This window comes from Enoplosus armatus, chromosome 8 (genome assembly GCF_043641665.1).
Source record: "Enoplosus armatus isolate fEnoArm2 chromosome 8, fEnoArm2.hap1, whole genome shotgun sequence".
NCBI classification, from domain to species: domain Eukaryota; kingdom Metazoa; phylum Chordata; class Actinopteri; order Centrarchiformes; family Enoplosidae; genus Enoplosus; species Enoplosus armatus.
Window position 1 is genome coordinate 7,206,658 of NC_092187.1, and position 12,863 is coordinate 7,219,520.

The following is a 12,863-nucleotide window of genomic DNA, read 5'->3' on the forward strand; positions in this document are numbered from 1 at the left end:
GATTAGTTCGTTTTATTGTTGTTTTGTCTGTTATCTATGTTCTTTTAAACTTTGAAATACAAACTACTGACTAGTTATTAACTAACACATGCACATATCAGCAATTAGCTGGCCACCAGCCGTAGATTGATGTTAGATTTGTTTGCTTACATTATTTATTCCATTTTGGTCTAAACGGACAGGTATTCATGTGAAAGGAGATACTGAACAACACTTACAAATGTTCAACTGTCATTACTGTAAAACCCAACGAGTAGCGTCAACAAGCTACTGTTTGTCTACAGGAGCCTCACTTGTTGGAACAAGAACATAAAGAGTTGTCTTTCCCTACAGATTACTGACTGTAAACCAAAAGTTACTCATCATCACAGAATAAAACGGCAAAGGTTTAAAGGAAAAGTTCAACATTTTGGGAAAGATGAGAAATGTATGATGTATTTACCAGTTGACACCATCCCTCTCTCATTTTTGTACTCCAGAAACAAAGTAAAGAAATACCCTTTATACCTTTTATTGATGCTCGTATACAGTATGTATATATGTTTATACCATCAGAAAGCAGGATATTAAAGTTTAAAGCCCCTGCACACATAGGCTGGTAGAAACAGTAAAACAGTTTCCACTAACCTTGTGACACCTGTAACCACGGTAACTGTACAGTGTATCTCCAAAGTATAGGAACACACACTTCTTAGAAATATGGAGCTATAGTCAGGGTCACAACCTGGACCAGGTGTCATTGGACACATCCAGCTGCAAAGCTAATCCCACAAGGATAATTCAGTCCTTGAAGATAGTGTTAAGTTTGAAAAACCTTTGACCATCGAGTGAAGTGTTGTCCTCTCAACCAAAACACAGTGAAGGACCTGATCAGGATTAATGATACGGATCAGATAGAAGACTTTAATACCAGGGAAACTGTGCACGGCTGACAGATCCAGGGCCAGAAGGTGAATCAGAATCATTGCACACCTAAGAAAATATCCACAGTGCTGCCAGAAGTTTTGAATGCAAAGTAGCTCACGCCTGGTTGAAAAGTCTCTAGACATCAATAGATTATGCCACTTAGTAATTTGAACATATGTGATGTCATAACGTAACTATTACCACACAAATTTTAAGTCAAGTTAACTTAAGTGACTCTGGCCAGCTTTATCATTAGCTATTATTGCTTTGCTACATCAATGAGCATCTAAAACAACCTCTAATTTAAGACTGTGGAACTGAAACGTCATGAGTAGAGAGGATCAAAACACTGAATGAACTCACTCTTGTAAACTTTTGTAAACTTGAGAAAAGAAAAACTTAAATGGTCAAGTTAAATCATTTAGAACAAAAACAAAGGAGACTAGGTGAGCAGCAGGTTGCAGTACAGAGCAGCAGGGTGCTGCAGTGAGTCACCTCACTTCTCCTTGTTCCTGTGGACAAAGTGTCCTTAAACAACACCCTGAGACTACCAGCTACAGAGTTGCTGCTTTGTTTTTAGCCACACTAGCAGCCTGGCTTTGGGCAGTTGGTCAGTCGGTCTGCCAATTTAGTCCTGAAATATCTCAACAACTATTGGATGGATTGCCATGATATTTTATGCAGACATTCATCGTCCAGACGATGGATCCTACTGACTTTCGTGATCCCCTGATTTTTCATTGCCTGATGGCGCAACTAGATTAAAAGTCAGGGCATCAACAAACTCATTTGGAATCATGTGGTAGAGACCACAAATGTCTGTACATAATTTTACTGCAGTCTGGACCACACTGGTGGACCGACTGACCTGCCTGTATCTTCATACCAGGAGCCATGCTGCTAAAACTCAATTTAAGGCTAAGGCTCGATTATGGTTGTCATAATGAACTGCAAAAAGGAAGGACTGAATGAAATGATCTGCTTCTGACACAAGAAGGTAAGCAGCGTACCCATGAAGACACAAACAGAGGTGTCATATAGTAGATCAGCAACTGTCGGGCTCCTTACCTCTGCAGACTGTGCCATTCTCCACCGCCTCGTACCCGGCTTTGCACATGCAACGCCCGATGGGTACCATCCACTCCCCATCCCCGTTACAGTACAGCTTGATGGGTACGTCCACCTCCTCCCCGTTGGGAACACACACCCCTCTGGCTGCCACCAGAGAGGTGCTCTCTGCTCCAGACAGAGTCTCAGGAAAGATGGCACCATTCTGGATCACACTAGGACATTTCCTGTAGAAGACTCGAACAGCGATAAGCGACATGCAGGCGCCATAATCCTGGAAAGCGAGGTAGAAGCCGTTGCGTGAAACAGGTCCAAAACTCCTGACTTCGCTGTTGATCTTCATGATGCGGCCACCGAGATCAACCTGAGAGAAGCTCTCATCAGCCGCTATAGTGTCCACTTTCACCCAGGGGTTCTCCATCCAGGGTGGAGATGATTTAGTGGCAGTGTCCGAGTCAGACTCATAGTAGTACAGGTTGAACGTCTCCTTGCAGGAGCCGGGAACATTGGGTATGGAACTGCAGTCGCGCACTGAGAACTTCATCTGAACATGGATGCGCTGAGCACCGCGCCGACGGATGTATTTGGTGTGTACCCAGTTGTTCTGGCTGCTATCGAAGACCTTGCACACCTGATATGTTCGGATGGTGTTCATGTTTTCATCATAGCCGCTGACTTCTTCCCACTGGAAGACAGACAACAAACAAGACTATTGATACAGTGACACACAACAAATACACTACAAATACTTTGACAGTAACAGTCCTCCAACATAAACAACAAAATAGCTTGTTTGTCAATGCTTTCAAAAACTACCAATATGTTCATTATGTGTTGTGGTTAAAGAGCAACTTAACTTTGTCATTTAACATCCAGTGCTGCCATTTTTCTGGTGAGGACAGTTTCCTTGGAGGCCATTGGATATTTGAGATGCTCTGAGGAAGTTGCCTTAATCTCATATAAAGACCACATCTTACCATTGATTATTTATCTTTCTGCTGTATACATTGTCATAAAAACAGTAAAAATATACACATATATTTTTCAAAAAGGCACATGTGTATTTCCAGATGCAAGCTGGAGATTCATTGCGTTTTACGTAAAGATGGAGGAACTGAATCATATTGGAGGCGAGAGACTGTTTTAAAAGCTGGTGTAACAGAACATTTGTGTATTGGCTGCATGTTTTGCACACTGTAGTGTCGTGGTTTGTTCCACTCACCCCCTGTGACGGGTTGATGGTCCAGCCCAGTTCTGCTGTTGCTGTTGTTGAATCCATTAGCACTTCTGCAGAAGACGAAAAAGGTAGAGTTAGAAAAAATATTTGATTTATTTCCATAGTAATTAAATTGATTAATTCCCATTTTAACTACTGCACTGGAAAATAATTTTTATAATTTCAGTAATTGTAATTTTTCTGGGATGTATAATGTATTTTAAACAAATCACACAAATACATTTATCTGAATAAGCTAAGTAATTACACAGTACAGTTAAATATAGATAAATTAAAAGCATATTTTCCATAAATCCTGTTGTTGGTGTCTGCTGTCGCTCTGAGCCCATAACAGCACAACTTGCTTTTGAAATGAAATAACACAAAAACAATAAAATCACATTTTTACATTCACTTTTATATATTTAGGAATGTCTGAAATTAACCTCAGAGAAGGCCTTAAAAGTGATGCCACAGCATGCATTTTCTGAGGTTTTGTCTGCGCTTTGATTGGCAGCACTTCAGTCTTAAAAGTAGTTCACATCCACAATGAACTTTAAACAGTTGAACTGAACAGTTTCTCACAACGTATTGTAATGATGACATCACAAGAAACATTAAGCCTCTGGGAGAGAGCAGAGACACTACATCACACGGAAAAGTAATTAACAAAGTCATTATTAATACTGTCCTCTAGTATCTAAATTGATCATGAGATGAGACGAGCCATGAATAATTAATTAAATTGACTCATAATTAATGAGTAATTACTCAGAGCTGCACTGCACGAAAACCGTCTGGCTTTTTAGAAGACAAAGGGCTAATTTAGTCATGACAAGGTGGGGATGTGTGAGGAAATGATAATAAACAGCCAACAGAGACAGCACCAAGGCCTCGTGGTATTCTCCTGAGTGTAGCTGCATGTGTGCGACAGACAGGGAGAAAGAAAAGATGCAGAGAGAGAATCATCATGGCAGATTTGTAGTAAAAAACAGGGATGTGGTCCTTTAATTGCAGTGCCGATCCAGAACAAGCTGTTGGCCTTCAAAAGTATCGTCTGAATAAGTTGATAAGATATTAATAAGATTAATAAATTGCCTGTTGACTCTGTGCACCTGCAGAGTGTCTGAGAAAGTTTTATGTTTTCATTACTTCACTATCAGAACTGTGTGAAAAAACACTCATTGATTTCAACTCAATGTTGCACAGCGAGCATGCAGACTTTGTAATAAGAACAATGTAATTCTGCTGTTAACCTGTCTAGTATCATAAGCCTCTGTGCAATGTTTCAAACTCATGAATCTATTTCTCAAACTGGACTTCCTGGATTGTATTTCATCATCTCACCAGTTCCTGACACCAACACAGCCCCCTGCATCTTTTAAACACAGTGCAAACTGTATTCTGAGCGCCTGCTGAACACCACGACACCCTAACAGTCCAGACATCAGCAGACATCTGCTCTCTCTGTCACTACATCCATAAGCCTCTGAGTGAGCTCCATGATCTCGTGCCATCCCCCCACCACAGAGAGGTGAAACCATGCTGCTAGGACTCCAACACATCTTCAATTATTCACATCATCCTGAGAGTCTGCTGCTGAGTAAAGCCTCTTCTTCAGTGGCTTTCAGGGAAGACAGAGATGATATTAGTGGCTTTAAATCACAGCTCCTCACTGCCTGCCTCCATGTTCTCAAATTTGATTACAAAAGACAATAGTAAGACTTTTGAGTGATGATTGTTTCTTTCTGGTGCTTTTATTGTCTGCCTATATGATCCACTCCTTATACACACAACTGCACACACACACAGTCTGCCCACTTCAATGAGTCTATGCATAAAAGCAGTTATTAGCCTACAAACAGAGCAGAAGGAATTCACTGAACGCCCTCCAACATGCTGCTTTCAGAACTCCAGAACTGCAGCATTCACTGCGTAACACACTGGATCACTGGTGTCCACACAATAATGGCTATTGGCATTATTCTAATTATTCTAATGAGCGACACCAAAGTGCGCCTCATAGAGCTGAAAGTATAAGTCGAAAAATAATTTTGTCGATCAACAGAAAACGTATTGGTAACTATTGATTAATGATTTCAATCATTCTTCAGGCAAAAACATTGTCTGGTTCCAGATTCTTCAAGGAGAGGATTTGTAGATTAATCATTAATTAAAAATAATGGTTAGTTGCAGCCCTTCACATACAGTTAGTGTGAACATTTGCATATAATGTTAGAGATGAGAGGCCCTCCAAGTTTGTGAAAACAACCTCTTTACGCTGTGATTGGTCAGCTGTGTGGAGGATTTTCTAGAGAATAATGGATCATCATTAGATCCAGAAAGACCTTCACAATGTCCTGAAATGTTATTGCATCCTTCGGTTGTGAGTGGTGTAACTTGGCACTATCAACCTTATACTATATGTAACTTGTCACTGTATGACTTAAACTACATATATAACTTATACTATGTATATAACTTGCACTATATAACTTCCTCAAAGTCAACCATTTTTTGAACTACAGCCAGTTTTAAAGTTATGTATAAGGACTATTATCACACCTAACAAAACCATACAATACAAAACAGTGTTATACAGAGCTTTTGTGTTATATATTCATGTCAACACAAAGATTCTAACTTTATATTATTAATGTCTGTCGTGTATTGGTTTGCAGAGTCAGGCTGAAATGCGAGCAGCCACTGTTGCATCCAAATGGCCCATTTTTCCGGCTGCTCGCTTCCTGTTAGTATCAGCAGCGATTAATGAGGAGCTGGGAGGGAGCGGCGAGCCAGGTGTCAGAGCCGCCGCTAAACAGGAATAAAGAGGCCATGAGCACTGACCCGCAACCAATTCCCACAGACTCAGCCAAGAAGGAAGCAGGAGGAACAGAGGAGGCTGGAGATCTGAATGTGTCTCTGTGCTGCAGCACTGATACACTGTCATCAGTCGTCAACAAGCAACTAATTATATGAGTTTAAACATGATTTTCTTACAAAGAGCAAATGAGTTAATAGGGGCGTTTTGAACTTTTATTAAAATGTAGCAAAAGTGTTTCCTGTCAAAATAAGTTCTCAAATGTGACAGTAAATGTCTCAACACAAGCAGCCACAAGACACATGCCTCAACAAATGGTCTAAAATTTAAACAACAGATCAGATTGATATCTATAATGTGAAAGATGTTACTCGCAGCGACGAACACACAGATAATTATCACCAACTCTGCAGCTCTACAGAGCGTTTTAGCCTCTTTCAGCTCATTGTTTTTGGTTCAGTCTCATGGCTCTCATCCTCCTGGTTTCCAGCAGCAGCTGTTTCCAGTGATAAAACCACTGTACACGACCTGCTCAGCAGCAGGCAGACAGATACAGTTAGAGACTCGCTGGTGAACAAAGTGGAGCATTTTGCAGCTAAAGAGCCAGATATTTTTTTCTTTTTCCCATAGGTGATTATGAATCTGACCAGACAATCGATGCCCAGGATTCTTTTCGGACACATTTCGGTTGGTACGAAAAGTACAGCGGGTTTATACCCAGCCATATCTTCAAATAATGACACAATAAGGACTTAGATATCCAACCTGAAAAAAACATCAAATCATTTCAGTATTTACATCGAGGCTAATTGGTCTGCTATTGTGACAATATGGTATAAATAGTCATTCACAGGAACAATCATTATATACTGTTTGTTGTGTTAATATATGTACTGTATACATTTGTAGTTGTACACAGTGTATATATTTGTATATTGCAATATTCCAGCATGTTGGTACTGACTATATATGGGCAGACTGCATCTTTTTACTAAATATTCATTGATTGATACAAACTATAGATACAAGGTTCTTCTATTGTCTGTAAATTGCAGAAAATTCCTTGAGGCAAAATGCAGATGGATTTTGATGAAATGTGTCATGATCAGAGAGATCAGAGCGAGAGGAGCTTAGAAGACACAAGTTAATATATTTGTTAATAATGAAAAGCAGTGCTGCATCTAAAATGCAGGCGGGCTGTGATTGGTTGGAGCTGCTGATGGGAGCTGGAGTAGGGAAATGGGGACAGTGTGGGCTGGCAAGAGCGGGGGTGCAGTAGTATATGTTGCCCTCCTTTCGTGACTAGACATTCGTCGTGGCAGCTCCTCAGTCTCTGCAGTTTGAACATAACTGAGTGGACACAATATGCTGCCAGAAATCACTTGGTTCTTACCAAGCTGTATCATCTTAATGAATTATGATTCAGGGATGGAATTAATATTCCAGTAAACCCTGTGTCGGATGTGATGCTTCATACACTGCAGAGCTCACTCTGTCCAATAATGGCTCCCTCCCCTTCCCACTGGCTCCATCTGTCCCTGCATTCCTGCAGTATATATATATAGAGAGAGAGCTCTTGTTCTGCCTTTCTCTGCATGATTCAATGAAAAGTAGGGCAAAGAGGAGGAGAGAGTGGGCCAAGTCCAGCACACATAATCCTTGTAGGCTGCGCCACGCTCTGTACGCCACGCTGGATTAAACCCACAGGGATACATCAGCGAAATTCACTTTGTTTTATGTCACAGCGCTGCCCGCCATGCTGCTTTCAGCACCCGCTTTCAGACTTCAAGACACTCTTAGTCTGATGCTTTTTTCATAATTAGACACTATTTAACTTAACTAAATGTAACCTCTAGTATTGATGTTATAGTAGAGTTTATGATTCACTACCCACAATGTAGAGATCATATTTACATACAGTCAGCCATCACATGCACTAAAAAAAAACCTTATTTAGTTTAGTTTGTGATCACACGGTGCATAATCTTAAATAAAGTTGTGTTTTACTGTCTCAAACTAATTGACACAACTCATGTGGGTAAATAAGCCAGGGCCACTCAGGACGAGTGTGTGAAAAGTCCTAGTCACTTTCAAGTCTGAGATGAGACCAAGTCAAGCTGCAAAAACAAACACAAGGATTACCCGATGCGTCCACCCGGACCTGCTAGAAAGTTAGATGCCAAAGCATTCCTTATGACCCTGAGACCAGGGTTACCTCAAATCTCTTGCCGATGGGCCGCCGAGACGCTTCACCCCCTCAAGCCATGTACGCTGACAACCATCTCATTGGGAAATGCTCACTGGGAGCCTTCAGCACAAAGGGAAATGGGACAGGAGATCTACAAGTCTGAACAAAGGCCAAGTAGTCGTGATAGTGGGACATGTCACCAAGAATGTGCCTGGCCAAGATGCACATTCACAGGTGAAGAACTGGATTTAGCCCGGAAACGTAATCCCTGTCGCTGCCTCCTTCATTGGTCAGCCACCCTTCATGGACCATAATCTGACCATTTTTCTGTGCCCATTCAATATTCTTCATGCTGTTGTCTTACAGTTGTTCACACTGAGAATAAATTGTGATATAACTTAAATATAACATCACTCATACATAAGAAACTCTGAAAACAATGTTGATCCACCTATATGTGATTAAACTAAAATAAATATACTAGAAACAGAATATTCTTGCACAATGTTACAAGCTACTTTGTCTGATATCTTTCTATACATCAGTGCAGTAATAATAATAATAATAATAAAGACATTTAGAGACGGTTCAGTCTCTGTGGGGAACTGACAGCTCCGTGACAGAACAGCAGCAGACTGGTGGAAGAGACAAGTCTGAGATTACAATGATCACATAGTATTTTTCCAAAGTTTGTGAAATTTAAAGTTGACACTCAAAGTCTAGATCCAGAGGTGATGCTAGAAACTTTGGGACAGCAGCTGACAACAGCTTTGACACAATAAATATCAAAAATCCCAGGGGCCCGCCTCTGAAAGGAGTACTGTGTGATGTTTCTGAATGTTCAATTGCAAAACATTCAATACCACAGTTTTTACAATGATATATTCCAGCAGCAGGGGACTATAGAGCTGGCTACATGACTACAGGCAGCTAATATTTGTTCAAGGTTAGGTTTAGTGGCACTGAACATTGTGACATAAACTTTAACTAAATTATTTGAACACACTTCCTATCGACACAGGCCTGGTCTGCCACTGGAGACCTGGACTCTGTTGAAAGAAATACAGTTTTTGCTATTTTTTGTCCAGGTGGGAGTTCAGCTCTGAGGAAAAGGTACGATACTCATTGCTTACGTGGGCATGATGTACTTTCCTCCTCTGCACATTCAAACAGATACTGTAGCGTCTGTGCCTCAAGCTGCCTGCTGGCCTCCATGCAATCAGCTGCTCCACAGATTGAAGCAGCATACAGTAGGTTTACCATGCAGCATGACAAGCAGAGTAAACAGACAGAGAAGACAGGAAGCAAAGCAAAGCAATCACTGAGTGCTCTGCTCTGCCTCTCTCCGGTAACACATCTTCCCACTATCTTCACTTTGGTCATTACAAGTGACACATCTCCATGACAACTGAGCAAACATCCAGTGATGAAGACAGTGTGAAAGCTCCGGGAAAAAAGCTAGTAATTGGACCTTGAGTTGTTTTAGTATTTCAGGTAATGTTACCTGAACACATCAGCATTGATAATAAACACCCCTCCTGTAAGTAAAGACAAGTAAATGCCGTGAAAGAGATGAAACCTGCTTTATGAGTTTCTCATGCGTTTCTTCGACTGTGAATGAATCATTTCTTTCTTATTCCTGTCGTGAAAAATGAAAGCAGCAGTGGAGTCTACGCGGCTTTCAAAGTGTAGAACTTTGTGTTTTTCTGACCTGTGCCAGTGAGTTTAAATGAAGTGTAATTGATAAAACTTCTCTCAAGTCATAGTAGTTATATACTATTTTTCCTCTGTTGTGTAATACTGATAACTCTGATATTTTCCTCTCATGAGATAACACAGTCATTGCAGAGACGGATGGAGCAGATGGGCTAAATCACCTGATATCCTGGGGAAACACAACATGCTTCAGTGGATTCACAGTCTCAGTGTCTTGTTGGGGAGAATGCACTGAAGCACTCGAGCCTTTTACCGCCAGAAGCAGGGCATGGTGTGACTAAAGTTGAGTGGTTTCTATTTCTTTCCCCTCAAATTCAATCCCTGTGTATTTATCGGCTCATTTTACAAATAATGTTCTAACTCCGAAATGCAGAAGTAAACATCAAAGGGGTCAAACCTCTGGGAACAAAAATGTTCTCTGCATATTCAACAGAAAAGATGCTTGTTGGACTTCATAGTGAGGTTTAATAACAATGAGCATAGTGGGAGAAAAGAAAAATAAACAAGTACTGTTAGAGTCTTTCATACACTATATTGCCAAAAGTATTGGCTCACCTGCCTTGACTCGCATATGAACTTAAGTGACATCCCATTCTTAATCCATAGGGTTTAATATGACGTCGGTCCACCCTTTGCAGCTATAACAGCTTCAACTCTTCTGGGAAGGCTTTCCACAAGGTTTAGGAGTGTGTTTATGGGAATTTTTGACCATTCTTCCAGAAGCGCATTTGTGAGGTCACACACTGATGTTGGACGAGAAGGCCTGGCTCTCAGTCTCCGCTCTAATTCATCCCAAAGGTGTTCTATCGGGTTGAGGTCAGGACTCTGTGTGCAGGCCAAGTTCATCCACACCAAACTCTCTCATCCATGTCTTTATGGACCTTGCTATGTGCACTAGTGCACAGTCATGTCGGAACAGGAAGGGGCCATCCCCAAACTGTTCCCACAAAGTTGGGAGCATGGAATTGTCCAAAATCTCTTGGTATGCTGAAGCATTCAGAGTTCCTTTCACTGGAACTAAGGGGCCAAGCCCAGCTCCTGAAAAACAACCCCACACCATAATCCCCCCTCCACCAAACTGTACACTTGGCACAATGCAGTCAGACAAGTACCGTTCTCCTGGCAACCGCCAAACCCAGACTCGTCCATCAGATCGCCAGATGGTGAAGCGCGATTCGTCACTCCAGAGAACGCGTCTCCACTGCTCTAGAGTCCAGTGGCGGCGTGCTTTACACCACTGCATCCGACGCTTTGCATCGCACTTGGTGATGTATGGCTTGGATGCAGCTGCTCGGTCATGGAAACCCATTCCATGAAGCTCTCTACGCACTGTTCTTGAGCTAATCTGAAGGCCACATGAAGTTTGGAGGTCTGTAGCGAATGACTCTGCAGAAAGTTGGCGACCTCTGCGCACTATGCGCCTCAGCATCCGCTGACCCCGCTCCGTCATTTTACGTGGCCTACCACTTCGTGGCTGAGTTGCTGTCGTTCCCAATCGCTTCCACTTTGTTATAATACCACTGACAGTTGACTGTGGAATATTTAGGAGCGACTGGACTTGTTGCACAGGTGGCATCCCATCACAGTCCCACGCTGGAATTCACTGAGCTCCTGAGAGCGACCCATTCTTTCACAAATGTTTGTAGAAACAGTCTGCATGCCTTGGTGCATGATTTTATACACCTGTGGCCATGGAAGTGATTGGAACACCTGATTTCAATTATTTGGATGGGTGAGTGAATACTTTTGGCAATATAGTGTATAAAAAAGACATTTAAAATAAAAACACATGTAAAAGATATCTGTGCAAAGTAAAAAGCTGTACAATGTTTAAAAGGATGGAGTGTGCAAAGTGTGCGATAAAGATTTATGTTCATGTAAGGCGTCAAGTACATTCATGCAAAATATTATTCCATATCTTGTCAATTTAAATATTTATATTTCTAATTTATTAGGATGTGTGCATGGTAATAAGTGATGGTGAAACACAGTTAAACAGTGAAGGTGGTGGAGCAGAAAGGAAGTGCATAATGTTAAAGTGTTGAAGAGAAACATGATGGCATGTTTTACCATCACTGGTTCCTGAGTTGATTCCTTGTTTAAAAACACAGCAAAGGATGGCATGTGTTATTATGTCAGGGCCTGAACTACACAAGTTAGACACGGACGAGACACAATTAAAACACAAAGCTAAATACAGTAAGTTAAATGTTCCTGGCTGCTAGCTGCTCCATAGTCTGGCCTCTGATGTGACACTGCTGTGGCTCTCTGTCATGCTAACACACATTCACTTATCAAGTTCAAATTCCCAAGTTTGGTGAAGCGACCGTCGGCCAGCGAAGAACTGGGTCATGGGCTGTTTCAATGCTCAGTGTTTTCTGTCACTGCTCCCAGAGGCTAGAGAGCACTGAGCTGCTCCAAACACTGAATATTGATTGGCTTAGATAACTGACCTCCTCTGAGAAATGTCAGCAAAGGCCACTGAGGCCGGGCTGGCTCCTCTCCAAGAACAAACAAAAAAGTGTTGCTTCTAATGAATGAGGCCAAATGTCAGGTTGAATAAGGCGAACTGACATTTTGAATTCTTCTCTCTTGTTGTGTAACGAAATATTAATTATGATTCCACAGCTATCGTGCACAATATTTTCTGGACATCTTGAGCCTGTGAGTGACATCGGCTGACTGACAACTGAGAGCCGACGTTGATAGGAGACATCAAGCTGTACATTTACATATAGATTATCAGCCACTAGAGGTTTAATCTCTTTATCCTGTACAACAGTCAACATGTGGGAGGGGGCTAGCTAGCGTTAGCTGTGTTCTTTCTCAGGTCCAGATGTTGTGATGGAAAATAACCAGAAAACTCACACTTAGAAGACTGTGAGCTCAGTATTAGTCTGAGATGTAAATCACAGAGCGACTGACGCACAGACTGCTGACGTCACAAA

General features: G+C 41.5%; 1 protein-coding gene across 2 annotated transcripts in view; it reads right to left on the minus strand.

Annotated features, from left to right (window-relative positions):
• Positions 1-12,863, minus strand: part of ephb2a (eph receptor B2a) — a 29,040-nt gene that overhangs the window by 11,458 nt on the left and 4,719 nt on the right. For both annotated transcript variants that reach the window (XM_070909953.1, XM_070909951.1), the window contains exons 2-3: positions 3,197-3,261; positions 1,975-2,659 (exon numbers count right to left, since the gene is read on the minus strand). In XM_070909953.1, the coding sequence (XP_070766054.1) occupies positions 1,975-2,659; positions 3,197-3,261 (750 nt within the window). The remainder of the gene's footprint in view (positions 1-1,974; positions 2,660-3,196; positions 3,262-12,863) is intronic.